Source organism: Salmo salar, chromosome 13, assembly GCF_965601325.2.
Source record: "Salmo salar chromosome 13, fSalSal1, whole genome shotgun sequence".
NCBI lineage: Eukaryota > Metazoa > Chordata > Actinopteri > Salmoniformes > Salmonidae > Salmo > Salmo salar.
Genome location: NC_138303.1, coordinates 30,827,698 through 30,844,328, shown reverse-complemented (window position 1 = coordinate 30,844,328; position 16,631 = coordinate 30,827,698). Strand labels below are relative to the sequence as shown.

At 42.0% G+C, this 16,631-nt stretch overlaps 1 protein-coding gene across 7 annotated transcripts; it reads right to left on the bottom strand.

Annotated features, from left to right (window-relative positions):
- Positions 1 to 199: 199 nt before the first annotated feature.
- LOC100195150 (Targeting protein for Xklp2) lies at positions 200 to 7,681 on the bottom strand. 7 transcript variants are annotated; one of them, XM_014135140.3, is made up of 17 exons: positions 7,587 to 7,681; positions 7,114 to 7,249; positions 6,258 to 6,398; positions 6,023 to 6,158; positions 5,585 to 5,671; positions 5,421 to 5,462; positions 5,033 to 5,131; positions 4,629 to 4,738; positions 4,402 to 4,547; positions 4,078 to 4,249; positions 3,783 to 3,921; positions 3,247 to 3,466; positions 2,729 to 2,995; positions 2,294 to 2,440; positions 1,987 to 2,098; positions 1,344 to 1,531; positions 204 to 773 (listed from the first exon to the last, which is right to left on the bottom strand). In XM_014135140.3, the coding sequence occupies exons 2-17, from the start codon at positions 7,226 to 7,228 to the stop codon at positions 663 to 665; spliced, it is 2,232 nt and encodes a 743-aa protein (XP_013990615.3). In that variant the 5' UTR covers positions 7,229 to 7,249; positions 7,587 to 7,681; the 3' UTR covers positions 204 to 662. The 7 variants fall into 7 exon arrangements, with proteins under 7 accessions (NP_001133651.1, XP_013990615.3, XP_013990616.3 ...); XM_014135141.3 differs by having other exon boundaries at positions 1,344 to 1,528; XM_014135143.3 differs by having other exon boundaries at positions 1,344 to 1,510.
- Positions 7,682 to 16,631: the final 8,950 nt, after the last annotated feature.

Genomic DNA, 16,631 nt, shown 5'->3' with positions numbered 1-16,631 from the left:
TTCCCAGTCATGTGAAATCCATAGATTAGGGCCTAGTGAATACATTTCACCTGACTGAGTTGCTCATGAACTGTAACTCAGTTAAAAAAAAAAATGAAATTTTTGCTTTAAAAAAAACAAAAAAACCTTGTTCAGTATGCAGATATTACTTCAAAAGATAGTAATGATGTCAATTCTGGTGTATGAACTAAATCTTTACTACATTAAAAGTGAAAGCTTTATTATACATAATTGAAATCAGACAGTAAATCAGAACAAACAAAAAGTACAGGTCATTTACAATTAAGATGGGAATGAGAAGTTAAAATATTTCATAGGATTAGAAGTAGTTACTTATGTTTGTGAACTGTCCCATAATAGCGTTACACTTTGGCTAGTAGAAAGGGGTCAGAAGCAAATTTTCCAACTAACCTGTTCTTTACGATACAATACTTTTGTGCTCAACTCAGAAGTAATGCATGTTCATTTGCAGGTGGTTCTCCAAAAGCAAGCGAATAATGAAGATTACAACGCATGTATTTTACATCGCGCAAGAAATGCCTCGTGTAGAGTTACGTGGCCACGTCGCATAGAAATGTGTAGTTTAGGTTGGGAAATGCATGTCTGGCAACTAAAATGGCAAGGGATATATACACAAACACACAAAACCTTTCCCTCAGCCATCACATGCGGAAACGGTCAGAAAAATTTGGGGACTGGGGCACAGTGAGTGTGACGTCGCTCTTCTTCAGCTCCAGCTGTTTGTAGCGTCTGATGGGCTGGGCTTTGTGGACCTGAGGGACAGAGAGGGGACATTAAGACGCAGTTCAAACACCCATGCACCTGTTTACACCAAGGTCCAAGCAGGGCTTCTGTTCCAACATTAACACCTAATTCAACTAAAATCAAAGGGCCTAAAGGGCAAGTAATTAGTAGTATCAGGTGTGTTGGTGGTGGAGCAGACACGTCTTAATTAGGGTAAACATTTAGTAACAGAAATATTTCATGAAGAAGTTCAGGTAGTCCCTCCTAGATTATACCCAAGGAATAATACCCAGTAGTGTGTGTGCTGGAACAAAAGCCAGCACCTCATGTAGAGAAAATGGTTCATAATGGTCTATGGACACTAAGTGCTACCACACTGCAACAATTTTCCCCTTCTGTTTGGATTCACATTAGCCATTATATTGTAAGTTGGACTAGTAACATCACATCCCCGAACTGACAAGGTAAAAATCTGTCATTCTGCCCCTGAACAAGGCAGTTAACCCACTGTTCCTAGGCCGTCATTGAAAATAAGAATGTTCTTAACGGACTTGCCTAATTAAATTAAAAGGTTTAAGGTCTAAGGTTTGCGTAGTTACCTGCTCTTGGCGTAGCCTGGCCATTTTCTCCTTCTCGCACTCCTCCAGCTCCATCCGCTGCGCCTCCTCCACGCGAGCCCTCAGCGCCTCCTTTTCACTCACCGCCCGCTCAAACTCCAGCCGCTCCTTGGCACGGCGCTCTGTGGATAGCTGGAAGACCTCTGGAACTACGGAATTATTAATGTCTTCTAAAAAAGTGCCAAGGAAAAGGGGTTGGAAGAGAAGGAAGAGGGTGGGGGTGAAGAGGGTTTGGGTGGTGAGGTGTTTAAAGGTGGGAGCAAAATTGGAAAGTAAAATGTGGGAAGCAAAAAGGGTTAGGGGTGCAGAAGCCAAGCTCAGTGTTTCCCAAACAAAGCCCATGTAAAGGAGTAGGCAACCTTATCCAGAAATTAGAGACTTAAGAAAAACAAGACAGTCAGTCGTAGTGGGGGAATAAATATGCTCCAGTTCAACTGATACATCCTTCCCCTGGAGATGGGTAATGATCCAACAGTACTGCTGTGTGACAAAATGTTGGAATCCCTTATATAAAAATGGTGGAAACATTTCAGGAGTTGAATAAAGAAGTCTAACAGGTTCAGGGTTGTCCATGGCCACCAGTGCAGAAAGCAGAGGTAAGCGAGGCAGTTGTGGTCATACGTACCCAGGACTGAGCGGTTCTCTTTCTTGGGCATGAACGGCTCTTTGTGAATTGCCGTGTTTGGTCGAGCTTTGAAGGTGGCTGCCTCCGCCTGGTGCTTCTGTTCCTCCTTCATCTGAGAACAAAACGGAGGAAATACTGTATGGGGCAGGGAATATGATTGTACCATTTGTTGTAAACATGCATGAAGACTGACACTCTGGTGCCAGAATCAAACAATTAGTTATTCCTTGTACTGTATATGGTCAAAGTATGAAAGCAACAGCATGACATTGGACAGAAGGGCATGAATTGAATAAAGGTTTCTTACCATCTGCTCCCAGCGGTCATTCTTGGCGGCTCCCCGCTCGTCAAGGAGGAGCTTGAAGGGCTCAGGCTTTGTGGGCTCAGCCACCTTCTTCTCTGGCAGGACTACTGCATGGAAGTCTGGCAGTGGCTGGGCCTTGAACGTTGGCACCTGAGGGGTTAAGAACATTAAATAATTAACAGACAACTATTTAGGCTATATTGTCAGACCAACACTTAGTTCTACAGCAAAAGGCTATCATTCTTTATCCCCCCCAAAAATGTTGATTCATAAGTCTTACAAAGCATCCAAAAATAAAACCTCTCGCCGCCATCGAATGACAGGCAACTGCATCTGTAATGCCATTAGTGGCATCATTCATCAGGTCTACCCATATTGATAGAATGTAAGGCAAATGATACGAGGAGAAAACTATTTTAAGGCAGTTAATGGGGCTACCTCTTCATGCCTCAGCTCCTCCAGCCTCTTCTCTTTCAGCACCTGCCTCTCACGCTCCCGCTCTTCAAAGGAGAAGGGGCACACCTCCACCTGGGTCTTGTCCTGGAGCTTAGGCAGAAAGGGCAGGCCAAAGTGGGGCACAGCGTGGGCCTTGAGCGGGGCTGGGGGTTTCACCTCCTCCACTTTTCTGTCCATGCGCATCCTCTTCAGGGCCCATGCAGGGGACTCTGGAACAGTGGGACACTGCACCTTCTTTTCAGGGACACCCTGTGAACCAAAAGGTATTGGTAGACCATTAACAGAGCCATCACACCATAGAGTCAGTGTTATACCAGTGCTAGAATGCTTTGAATAGAAGGTATGGTGGTAAAAAAAATCTGAAAGCCGCATACTACTAGCCTGGGTGCCCATCTTCGGTTATCTTTTGCTTATGGAGCAGACGTGAAAAACTGTATAACCAATCCGATGTAAAAATTCATGACAATCCAGTAAAAACAAGTTGGTCGTGTAGCACTCACCACCACCTCCTCCAGGATCCTAACAGGCAGCGGTCGGGAGTGGAAGGTGTGCTGCTCCTCAGGCTCATCTGGCTTCTTGCTGGCTTGCCGCTCCGCAAGTCTCCTGTCCATATGCATATGGAATACCTCTGGGTGTGTGGACTCCTTCACAGTGGGCTTCTTGGGGTTCAGTGCCCCCTCCAGGATCTTCCTGTTTAGCTCCAGGGCCTTGAACTTAAACCTGGAATATACAGGACAGGGGTGGATTAATTTATTGAACGTGTTCATTGCAAATAGCAATAGAATAAGTAGAGACAATTCCCTAGTCGAACAATCATATCGGTTCTACACAATGTATTACTATCTGAAAGTTCTGTCCTTCTGAACAGGCCTCAAGGCTGAAGGTTGTTGGACTATGGATGAGCTGGAGCAACAGTAAACATTTTGGCTTTGTTCAAGTCTCATTGGGAGTACACAGGTAAAAGTAACCCAGTCTAATAACTACTATGCAGAGGGTAGAAGGCTAGATCGTGAAGAAGCCATAAGTGTGGATTTACTGTTGGAGTTTCTGGAGCTCCTCGGCCTCCAGCTCAGCGCTACTCTTGACCACCGTGGGACGGCTCCTCTGTCGGGTCATCAGCTGAGGGGTGTGAGGGTGGGTGATCTTAAGCTGCTCACTCTTCACAGGTGACGGGCCTGAAGGAATGATATGGTAATTTGCTGCCACCCCCCTCCAACGTCACACTTCCCATGAATCCCAGCCATGCATACAGTGAGCACATCCCAGGGTATGCTATGTGACTGCCAGCCATCATCTGTAATGTACAACAGAGCCAAAGCTAACATACGCACCCCTCTCCTGGCTCTGTCGACTACGAAGGTGGTAGCGGGTCGGAGTCCGTTTCTGGAAGAGCTCGATCTGTTGGGCCATGGGCATGAAAGGGACAGGGTCCGCCACCTTCCTCTTGCTGCCAGTGGACAGGTTGAAGGGCTTGGGAACAGTGGCACCCTTTGGCACCTTGGTCTGAGAAGGAAATAATTCAGGAGCTTAATTAAAAGAAAAACAAAGATATGTCTGGTGAATTGACAATGTAGGTAAGTGGAAAATCATTTGTGTGAACTATCCTTTTAACTGCCATAGCAGGGATGTGGCCAAACAGAAAGCTAGCAACTTACGGGGGAGGACGGGTGCTTGCGGAGCTGAGCAGTGAAGTCCACCTCCCTGTGGGTTGATGCAGTGCCCGCCTTGACGCGTCCATCTGTGCTGAAGTTAAACTCTTTGGGTACGGTGGTGGCCAGAGCCAGCTTCTTAGGGAGCTGACCTGAGTGACAAGATGAAATCCCTCTTAAGCCATGATGACTTGCAACGCTTCACTCGTAGGAAGATAGGAGGGGGTACTTACTGCCTGCCAAGGCAGCCCTGTAGCTGGCCTCGTTCCTCTTCAGCTTATCAGCCACCTCCTTCTGAAGAGTCTTGATGTGCACCATCTCCTGCTGCTCAGAGCTCTTATGCCTGGGTGAAGACACAATCTAAGGATATTAACCTTCAAAGGCAGTGTTCTACAATCCTGGTCCTAGAGAACCACTGGTTGTGGGGCTTTTGTCCTAGCCATGTGCAAACACTTGGTTAGTTGCATAAGGTGTTACTGCTAGGGCTATAACACTGTTAGATGTGTCTAGGGAAATGTAAAAACTCAAATTCCTTAACGTAGCCATGAACGAAAGGACTGACAGGCTTGTCGGCACCAATCAGGTCATGATGCCTCCTTGACCAATTGCCGAATCCATTAGTGATTGAATCCCTTACTGTGTGGTGCTCGCGGCTGCTGCAGCAGGCCGGGCCTGGTTGGCTGCTCTGAGGTTGAGTTGCACACTACCACTGCGTCTGGGGGGTAGTGATAAGCTCCTGGGAAACAGACAAACCAAGACAGTCTGGTTACTTTTCTCCACAAGACAATTGGTCAAGGTTAATTATTAAACATCAGTCCTTACACTAAAAGCGTATGCCATGCAACGGTGACAAAAATATATATACGCATGTGAAATAGTAATGCATTGGCACAGTCACTATTGACCAACAGCCAATGTTTGTTTATAATTCCAATCCCAAAAATGTAGATTTTGACCATGCTAAAATAGCCCCCTCTAAACATTTTCACCATGGTGGGAAGGGGGAAGACCCTCCAGTTGTTTACCTTCGACGTGGGCGAAAGGTTCTTACAGCAGTTGGGTTTGAGCTGTAAACAGTTAAACTGATGACTACCATGATTACGTCCAGGGCTGGATTTAATCATCCCAGGCACAAAGCTGCTCATGATAACAATAGACAGGTGGCAGGATAGTGCAAATGTTTACAGACCTCCTCAGCTTCTTAGCAGGTGGTGTGGCTTCAGGGGCTGTGTGCAGTCCTTCCTCATTGCTGGCTGCATCTTTGCGTTTTGACACCCTTCAGTGAAGAAACAGGATTGCCACTTGGAAGCATACAGTTGGTTGGTCTAATGCTGACTAGTTAGGTCAAATACAACTGGAACTTCATTTACTCCTGGACTGGTCTACAGCTAAACAGGCAGAAACTTGTTTTGGAACAGAGACAATACTTTAGAGTAAACCTTTTTAATCCTTGTGATCTTTCCTTTTAACCTTCACAATAAACAAAATATTATGAACACCCATGAATGTAGCAGGACGAAAGCTGCAATAAATGATCTGTGGGTTTGTGAAAACGCAACTTGACCAATGTAGAGCCTCACAGAACTCTCAAACAAGATGTTAGCCGAGTGTTCTAGAAACAAAATACCTGCGTGGTCGGGCAGACGGTCCCTTCTTTGGCGGGGCAGCTACCGGTGCTGGCCTATTTCCCCAGGATGTGACAATGTTGGAGGACGTGCTCGGGGCATCTGGTCTGGTGGGTACTGAGGATGTGCTTGGGGCTTCTATTGTGGAAACATGAATAATTAGCACATTACACAATGGTCAGTCAAACTTGTGTGATTTATCTAGGCCAGATAGTCACAACTGTCTAAAGTACCAACCCGAGTCGGAGTTCTCTTTCACCCTGGGAGATACAATCGCCCTGGGCAAGTGTGCTTTGGGGGTCGCACCAAATGGTATGTTGTTTCTGTTTGGGGTGGCAAGATGGCCAAACAGTCTCTCATCCTGGCCAGCACATTGGTCTGCAGAGCATCAAACGATTCAGGAATACATTGTGGGAATTCAAGAACTTGGCAAGTTAGCTGCCACTTCAAAAGCATGTAGTCAGGCCCCCATTGGAGCATGCTGACAAACATTGAAATACATGCATTCATCCTAAGAAGCACTATTCTTACTAGCCTGGAGACCTGAAGTTGAATTGCATTTAGTCAGCTAAAGTTACCTGTCAAGACCTCTAAAAGCCAGTATGTTGGATAAAATGGTTTTAACTTAATTGACCAAAGTCCTTGCAGTTGGTCCTTCTGCAGGTAGGATTGTGAGACCATATTTCCACCAGAAAGTGTAATTACATAAACTTTTCAAAGCCTGGCAGGGCATTAAGACTTCTATCACCTGAAGCATGTGCAGGAACTCTACACCTATGAATGAGTCTCCTGCATGCATTTTCATCTTGTGCACATGCTTCAAGTGCGTTCAGATTTCTGGCACTTGAAAAGTTGATGTAATTATATTTTCCTGTAGATGGATATTGTCTCATTCCTACCTGCAAAAGGACCAAACACACGGAAAACTGGTAAAGTTATAATATAACTTCATAAAACATTGACTTGAAGTCGTTAGTTTGGATCAGGAACGTTTCTTCTATCATTTATGCCCTTACGTGAGCCTCACACAGAATTCAATGACATTCAAAATATTGTTCACAAGCACGCAAACATAGTTAGCAACCCATCTTACCAAACCAAATATCTGCGTTGTCCTCCGTATCCAATGCTTGGAAATCAATGACATGTGACGGTGCATCGAATTCGTAGTGACTAGCGGATTCACCCTGCGCCATCTCAGCATCCATCGCCGCAACTATTGTCTCCCCCTAAACAAGCAGATTAGATACATGATGAGTTGTTGAAATGGGGCTAGCAGAGTTAGTTAGTTAAGGTTATTCATTCACAACACATTTAACTGCGTTGCAACAAAATATGCGTTATTACAGCAAACACGCGAGAGCTATATAAAATCCAAATTAATACCAGAAATTGTGTATTGAAGTTAACTACGCAACAAGTTCGTGAAAAAACAAGCAACGTTAGGTAGCATTAGTCGACCAGGTAACGTTAGCTAACTATTGTAAGTTTACTGTTGATCAAAATTCTCTGGGTAAATTATATACAGAAGAGATGTCCATTAAAATACAAAATACTATAATGTACCTCTTAAACACAACCAACACGTAATAGAAATCGCGTGAGCCGTCAGCTGAACTGCAGTGTTGCGAGCGCAAAATAACAAAGGAGGTTTGGCGAAACCGTTTAAAGTTTCTCGCCATTTGAACCAGCCAATCAACAGCCTCGTCCAGATCAATCGGTTTTCCATTGGCTCCCGATTGTCTACGTTACGGAATACTCAAGTTACATTTCCTGTCACGTGAGGAGTTTCTGTAACTTTTTTAAATTTATTTTACCTTTATTTAACTAGGAAAGTCAGTTAATTAAGAACAAATTCTTATTTTCAATGACGGCCTAGGAACGGTGGGTAAACTGCCTTGTTCAAGGGCAGAACGACAGATGTTTACCTTGTCAGCTCGGGGATTCGATCTTGCAAACTTTCGGTTGCCACTAGGCTACCTGCCACCCCAAACTTTAAAACCAACAATCTCTGCCCACATTCTGTTATTTTTCATTTAGTTATATTTTGCTCATTTAGTAGACGCTCTTATCCAGAGAGTGACCAGAGTTGGGGAATAACCTCTACATCTGATTTAAAAAAATACTGTAATGTTAGCACAAATATTGTAATCAGATTACAGATACTTTTGAAAAAGTAGATTATTACTTATTGGATAACTTTTAAATTCAGAAAGGATGTTTGTAAAAAAGAAGAAAAACATTATGACACCTTTGTGTTTTACATTTACATTTACATTTAAGTCATTTAGCAGATGCTCTTATCCAGAGCGACTTACAAATTGGTGCATTCACCTTATGATATCCAGTGGAACAACCACTTTACAATAGTGCATCTAAATCTTTTAAGGGGGGGGGGGGGGGGGGGGGTAGAAGGATTACTTTATCCTATTCCTTAAAGAGGTGGTGTTTCAGGTGTCTATGACATTCAATTCAGCACTGAAAATAGGCTCAAGTAAATATGTTCCACCTGAGCATGTCTGACCACAAGTCAGAGACCACTATGATCACACACCAAATGCATTTGATGGATTATTTTTGTCTTTTTCTAATTCCTCATGGGAAATGTAATCCAAATGTAACTGAAAATAATAGGATTATGTTACTGAGTTTTGATAAACCAAAAATTACATTACTGTTGACAATTTTGGACAGGTAACTATAAGGGATTACACTTAGAAAGTAACCTACCCAAACCTGAGAGCGATTTACAGTCAACTAATGTAGGCATCACAACCACATATCACAGTCATTGCCCTAAAAAAGCAGCTATCAGCAAAAATGTACAGTAACTATAGAAAGTTTTCACATTTTGGGTTACAGCCTGAATTTAAAATGGATTACATTTTGATTTTTCTTTTGTCACTTGCCTACACACAATAACCTATAATGTCAAAGTGGAATTATTATTATTTTATTTTTTTTACTAATTAATTAAAGATTCACTATGTAGAAATCCCTCTGCCATTTCCTGATTGCTAAAATTAGTATAGGTTGCCTAATTTCAGTTTATGTGACAAAACAAGCAAGTATAGTGTAGAGAATCACTGTCTAAACCCCTGTGAAATATCTTTTCCATAACCAAAAATATTGTATTTTCAAACTGTTTGAAGCTAGTGTACAAAACTCGAAAGTAAAAGATGCAAAAATGAAACTTAAAACAGGCAAGCATAGAAATTGTGCGCATAGAACAAATCTACCATTCCTTAGACTTGCTTTCAATGAGAATGACATATCTATAAATCACATTTCTATGTGAATTTTGTCAGGTCTCCCAAAAAGTTACATATTGGAGGTTTAAAAATGAGTATTCAACCCCTTTGTTATTGCAAGCCTAATTAAGTTCTGGAGTAAAAATGTGATTGACAAGTCACATAATAAGCATGCCCACATTCTCATCGACGGGGCTGCAGTGGAGCAGGTTGAGAGCTTCAAGTTCCTTGGTGTCCACATCACCAACAAACTAACATGGTCCAAGCACACCAAGACAGTCGTGAAGCGGGCACAACAAAACCTATTCCCCCTCAGGAGACTGGAAATATTTGGCATGGGTCCTCAGATCCTCAAAAGGTTCTACTGCTGCACCATCGAGAGCATCCTGACTGGTTGCATCACTGCCTGGTATGGCAACTGCTCAGCCTCCGACTGCAAGGCCCTACAGAGGGTAGTGCGAACTGCCCAGTACATCACTGGGGCCAAGCTTCCTGCCATCCAAGACCTCTATACCAGGAGGTGTCAGAGGAAGGCCCTAAAAATTGTCAAAGACTCCAACCACCCTAGTCACAGCCTGTTCTCTCTGCTACCGCATGGCAAGTGATACCAGAGCGCCGAGTCTAGGTCCAAGAGGCTTCTAAACAGCTTCTACCCACAAGCCATAAGACTCCTGAACATCTAGTCAAATGGCTACCCAGACTAGTTGCATTGCCCCCCCCCCCCCCCCCCCCCCCCCCCCCCACACCACTGCCATTCTCTGTTGTCATCTATGCATAGTCACTTTAATAACTCTACCTACATGTACATACTACCTCAACTAACCGGTACCCTCACACATTTACTCTGTACCGGCACCACCCTGTATATATTGTTATTTTTTACTGATGCTCTTTAATTAGTTGTTACTTTTATCTCATTCTTATCCATATTTTGTGAAACTGCACTGTTGGTTAGGGGCTTGTAAGTAAGCATTTCACTGTAAGGTCAACACCTGTTGTATTCGGCGCATGTGACTAATAACATTTGATTTGATTTGACTAACTCTGTGTGCAATAATAGTGTTCAACATGGTTTTTGAATGACTACCTTATCTTTCTACCCCACACATACAATGATCTGTAAGGTCCCCCAGTCGAGCACTGTATTTCAAACACAGATTTAACCACAAAGACCAGGGAGGTTTTCCAATGCCTCGCAAAGGGCACCTATTGGTAGATGGGTCAAATAAAAAAAAATCTAACATTGAATATTCCTTTAAGCATGGTGAAGTTAATAATTACACTTTGAATGGTGTATCAATTCACACAGTCATTACAAAGATACAGGCGTCCTTACTAACTCAGTTGCCGGAGAGGAAGGAAACCGCTCAGGGATTTCTCCATGAGGCCAATGGTGACTTTAAAACAGTTACAGAGTTTAATGGCTGTGATATAAGAAAACTGAGGATGGATCAACCACATTGTAGTTACTCAACAATACTAACCTAATTGACAGAGTGAAAAGAAGGAAGCCTGTACAGAATACAAATATTCCAAAACAGACACTAAACTAATACTGCAAAAGAAATGCGGCAAAGCAATTCACTTTTTGTTCTGAACACAAAGTGGAATGTTTGAGGCAAATCCAATAAAACTCATTACTGAGTACCTCTCCATATTATCAAGCATTGTGGTGGCTTCATCATGTCATGGTTATGCTTGTAATTGTTAAGGACTGGGGAGTTTTTCAGGATAAAAAATAAACGGAATGGAGCTACGCAAAGGCTAAATCCTAGAGGAAAATGCACTTTTCAGCAGGACAATAACATACAACACAAGGCCAAATCTACACTGGAGTTGCTTACCAAGAAGACAGTAAATGTTCCTGAGTGGCTGAGTTACAGTTTTGACTTAAATCTACTTGAAAATCTATGTCAAGACCTGAAAATGGTGGTCTAACAATGATCAACAACCAATTTGACAGTGCTTGAAGAATTAAAAAAAATAATAACAGGCAAGTGTTTCCCAATCAAGGTGTGGAAAGCTCTTAGAGACTGACCCCAGAAAAGACTCACGGCTGTAATCGCTGCCAAAGTATTGACTCAGGGGTGTGAATACTTATGTAAGTATGATATTCATATTTCTGTATTTCATTTTCAATAAATTAGCAACGATTTCTAAAAACACGTCTTCATTTTGTTATTATTCAATCCAGGATTCAATCAACTGCAGATAATACATGTGCATTTGCACAGAAGCATGCCCTGTATGCCTAATATTCATGAAGTGGGAAACAAGTATCTATTTTTGCAAGTTAGGCCTACTTATTTAGGCCGATATAACAAATTATATGGATACAAAGGCAAAATAGACTTGGGTCTTTAATAAACACTCAGTGCAAATAATATTTTTCAGATATAAAGACAAAATAATATGATTCATGTGCAATGCTTGTGACAATACTAAATTCATTAATCATAATAAACAATAATACAGTAGAAAGAAATTAGATGAAAACAAATATGATATGTACAGTTGAAGTCGGAAGTTTATATACACTTAGGTTGGAGTCATTAAAACTCGTTTTACAACCACTCCACAAATGTCTTGTTATTAACAAACTATAGTTTTGGCAAGTCGGTTAGGACATCTACTTCGCGCATGACACAAGTCATTTTTCCAACAATTGTTTACAGACAGATTATTTCACTTATAATTCACTGTATCACAATTCCAGTGGATCAGAAGTTTACATACACTAAGTTGACTGTGCCTTTAAACAGCTTGGAAAAGTCCAGGAATGATGTCATGGCTTTAGAAGCTTCTGATAGGCTAATTGACATAATTTGAGTCAATTGGAGGTGTACCTGTGGATGTATTTCAAGGCCTACCTTCAAACTCAGTGCCTCTTTGCTTGACATCATGGGAAAATCAAAAGAAATCAGCCAAGACCTCAGAAAACAAATTGTAGACCTCCACAAGTCTGGTTCATCCTTGGGAGCAATTTCCAAACGCCTGAAGGTACCTTCGTTCATCTGTACAAACAATAGTACGCAAGTATTGACACCATGGTACCACGCAGCCGTCATACAGCTCAGGAAGGAGACGCGTTCTGTCTCCTAGAGATGAACGTACTCTGGTGCGAAAAGTACAAATCAATTCTTGAACAACAGCAAAGGACCTTGTGAAGATGCTGGAGGAAACAGGTACAAAAGTGTCTATATCCACAGTAAAACGAGTCCTATATCGACATAACCTGAAAGGCTGCTCAGCAAGGAAGAAGCCACTGCACCAAAACCGCCATAAAAAAGCCAGACTATGGTTTGCAACTGCACATGGGGACAAACATCGTACTTTTTAGAGAAATGTCCTCTGGTCTGACGAAACAAAAATAGGACTGTTTGGCCATAATGACCGTTGTTATGTTTGGAGGAAAAAGGGGGAGGCTTTCAAGCCGAAGAACACCATCCCAACCGTGAAGCACGGGGGTGGCAGCATCATGTTGTGGGGGTGCTTTGCTGCAGCAGGGACTGGTGCACTTCACAAAATAGATGGCATCATGAGGGAGGAAAATTGGGTGGATATATTGAAGCAACATCTCAAGTCATCAGTCAGGAAGTTAAAGTTTGGTCGCAAATGGGTCTTCCAAATGGACAATGACCCCAAGCATACTTCCAAAGTTGTGGCAAAATGGCTTAAGGACAACAAAGTCAAGGTATTGGAGTGGCCATCACAAAGCCCTGACCTAAATCCTATAGAAAATTTGTGGGCAGAACTGAAAAAGCGTGTGCGAGCAAGGAAGCCTACAGGCCTGACTCAGTTACACCAGCTCTGTCAGGAGGAATGGGCCACAATTCACCCTACTTATTGTGGGAAGCTTGTGGAAGGCTACCCAAAACGTTTGACCCAAGTTAAACAATTTAAAGGCAATGCTACCAAATACTAATTGAGTGTATGTAAACTTCTGACCCACTGGGAATGTGATGAAATTAATAAAAGCTGAAATAAATCATTCTCTCTACTATTATTCTGACATTTCACATACTTAAAATGAAGTGGTGATCCTAACGGACTTTTAACAGGGATTTTTTTTACTAGGATTAAATGTCAGGAATTGTGAAAAACTGAGTTTAAATGTAGTTGGCTAAGGTGTATGGTAACTTTGGACTTCAACTGTATGTCACAATGCTAATGTCTGCATGCAGGATATTTCAAGCGTTTGTTCAATTAAAAAAAGACAATAAAACAGAGATGGGTGTGGTTGGAGTGAATACACCTTCCTCCGGAGAATGCTACATTTTCTGGATCATGACCTGAAATGTACCTGTGGATAAATGAATAATGTGTCAGAAGAACATAAGTACTGTTCATCTCAAGATCATCTTGATCAATCATCACATACCAACTTCACACACAAAAGTTCTGCAGCTGCAGAGAGCATCTTGACTGGCTGCATCACCGCTTGGTACAACAACTGCAAGGCACCTGATCACAAGGCACAACAGAGGGTGGTGAGTACAGTACAGCCCAGTACATCTCTAGGGCTGAGCTCCCTGCCATCCAGGACCTCTATAACAGGTGGTGTCAGAGGAAGGCCCTAAAAATTGTCAGACTCCAGCCATCCAAGCCATAGACTGTTCTCTCTGCATGGCAAGCGGTACCAGTGCACCAAGTCTGGAACCAACAGCACCCTGAAAAGCTTCTACCTCCAAGCCATAAGACTGCTAAACAGCTAATCAAATGGCTACCTGGACTACCTTCATTTACCCTTTTTTTGCACTAATTCTCTTGCACTGGCTCTATGCACACACACTGGACTCTGCACACACACACACACTCACTTACACCACAACCCACACAATACAAATCAAATTGTATTTGTCACATGTGCCGAAAACATCAGGTGTAGACCTTACAGTTAAATGATTACTTACAAGCCCTTAAAACCTCTTTGGGATAGGGGGTAGCATTGGGAAGTTTGGATGAAAAGTGTGCCCAGAGTAAACTGCCTGTTACTCAGGCCCAGAAGCTGGAATATGCATATAATTAGTAGATTTGGATCGAAAAAACTCTAAAGTTTCCAAAACTGTTAAAATAATGTCTGTGAGTATAACAGAACTCATATGGCAGGCGAAAACCTGAGAAAAATCCAACCAGAAAGTGGGAATTCTGAGGTTTGTAGTTTTCAAGTGAATGCCTATCGAATATCCAGTCTCTGTGGGGTCAGATTGCACTTCCTAAGGCTTCCAGTAGATGTCAACAGTTTGTAGAAGTTGTTTCAGGCTTCTATTGTGAAAGGGGAGAGAATAAGAGCACTCAGAGTAAGTGGCTCAGCTGAAAGCCATGAGTTGTTTATCGCGCATGGCCGTGAGCACAACGTTCGTTCCCTTTCCTTTCTAATGAAAACGGTATTGTCCGGTTGAAACATTATTGAATATTTATGATAAAAACACCCCAAGGATTGACTAGAAACATCATTTGACATGTTTCTACAAACTTTAATGGAACGTTTTAGACTTTTCGTCTGGATGTTGTGCCCGCGCTTTGTGTGCATATGGATTACTGAACTAAACGCGCGAACAAAAAGGAGGTTTTTGGACATAAAGATTAACTTTATCGAACAAAACAAACATTTATTGTGTAACATGGAGTCCTGGGAGTGCCACCAGATGAATATCATCAAAGGTTAGTGATGAATTTTAACGCTATTTCTGACTTTTGTGACACCTCTCCTTGGCTGGAAAATGTCTGTATGGTTTTTTGTGGCTAGGTGCTGTCCTAACATAATCGCATGGTGTGCTTTCGCCGTAAAGCCTTTTTGAAATCGGACACTGTGGTTGGATTAACAAGAAGTTTCTCTTTAAAATGGTGTATAATACTTGTATGTTTGAGGAATTTTAATTATGAGATTTCTGTTGTTTGAATTTGGCGCCCTGCAATTTCACTGGCTGTAGGCCAGGTGTTCCGCTAGCGGAACCCCCTTCCCAGAAAGGTTAACCAACAATGTAGTTATAATAAAAAATAGACATATTATATATAATTAAGGAGCAACAATACAATAATTTATGTCAATTCAATTTATGATATCTACCAGTGAAAATCAGAAAAATCTACAGGAAAACTCATAAAAAAAACATAGGATTTTTCACACAGGGTGCCTTTCCTTCGCTGGGTGGAACGTTTGGGAACTTTAGAGTATAGCCACTTCTCCAGGCACCTCTACACCACTGCATTGGGCCCGATGGAAAGACAGCAGTCACACACAGCATCATGTTAAAGGATAAGCTGTCCATAAACTTGGATATAATAAGCAAGTAGGTCCAAATCATAACAATACAAAAAAACATTAGGCATTTCCCAATCGAAATGTACAACTATTAGTTCCCATTGCAAAAACATTTCATGTTTAGCACACAAAGTAACCGGTGACCTAAAGTTTTAAGTGGAACTGACAGCGTTTTAACCACTTTGCAGATATGAAACAAACAGACAATCATAATATCAGTCAAACATATCAAATTCCCAGTTGATTCTATAAAACCAACTTCATAAGAAGTTTTAAAAATAGGTTCTATTTGACTCAATGTTCCACAACGTATACTAAGGCATTGTTGGCAGAATAGATGGATGAAGTTCAATGCTTGATTAATATAATTCACCAAAACATTTCTTGGTAGACCAAAAAATATTGCTATCAGGTTGTAAATCACAGGTGGCATGGCACATTGTTTGCTGCCTCCATTGGGGGTGATCTGTTTCAGTTTCAATGACTCAATATTCTCGACAAAAACGGACGAGTGTAACTAAGGCTGGGAATGTCAATACAATCAAACTAGCAAGGGCATTTGTCACAAGTCAGTCATAATGTCGCTAATAGGCTAGCATATCTATTTATGTAGCAAGCTAAAAACACAGAGCTTAACGTTAGTTAGATAGCTAACTAGCTAGCTGTAAGAAGGATGTCATGGCATTGGAGGACTGGGTGAGTGAATGACTTTTCCCCCTCATATTGTTTTTCTTTGGCTATACACATCTAGAGATGCAGGTGTCATTTGGTTAGCTACTAAGAACTTGAACGATTGTTATCCAGTTAGCATATCTCTTGTATTCGCAAATTCACTCTGGCTATCTACTCCGATTTCAGAGCACTCTCATCTGAGTGTGCCAGAGCGCAGAACTACTGATGATTTTATGAACGTGCAACACCCGCTGAATATGATCAGTGTCAGTAAACGTAGGCAAAAAAAGTTATAGTTAGTCAAGAACTCTCTAGATAACATGTAAACAGCCTAACCAGCTCTGCTATGGCGAGTAAAATGGTCAGTGAGGTGTTCGCTCATTTGTGTCTGGAAGTAGCTAGCTAGCGAGCTAGTCAACTTTA

Excerpts from the sequence above, each read along its gene's own strand:
- LOC100195150 (XM_014135140.3), bottom strand. The coding sequence starts at position 7,228 with ATGGATGCTGAGATGGCGCAGGGTGAATCCGCTAGTCACTACGAATTC. Across the intron at positions 3,922-4,077 it reads TCGACAGAGCCAGGAGAGGG|GCCCGTCACCTGTGAAGAGT; the intron begins GTGCGTATGTTA and ends TCATTCCTTCAG. Across the intron at positions 2,441-2,728 it reads AGGAGCTGAGGCATGAAGAG|GTGCCAACGTTCAAGGCCCA; the intron begins GTAGCCCCATTA and ends TTAACCCCTCAG.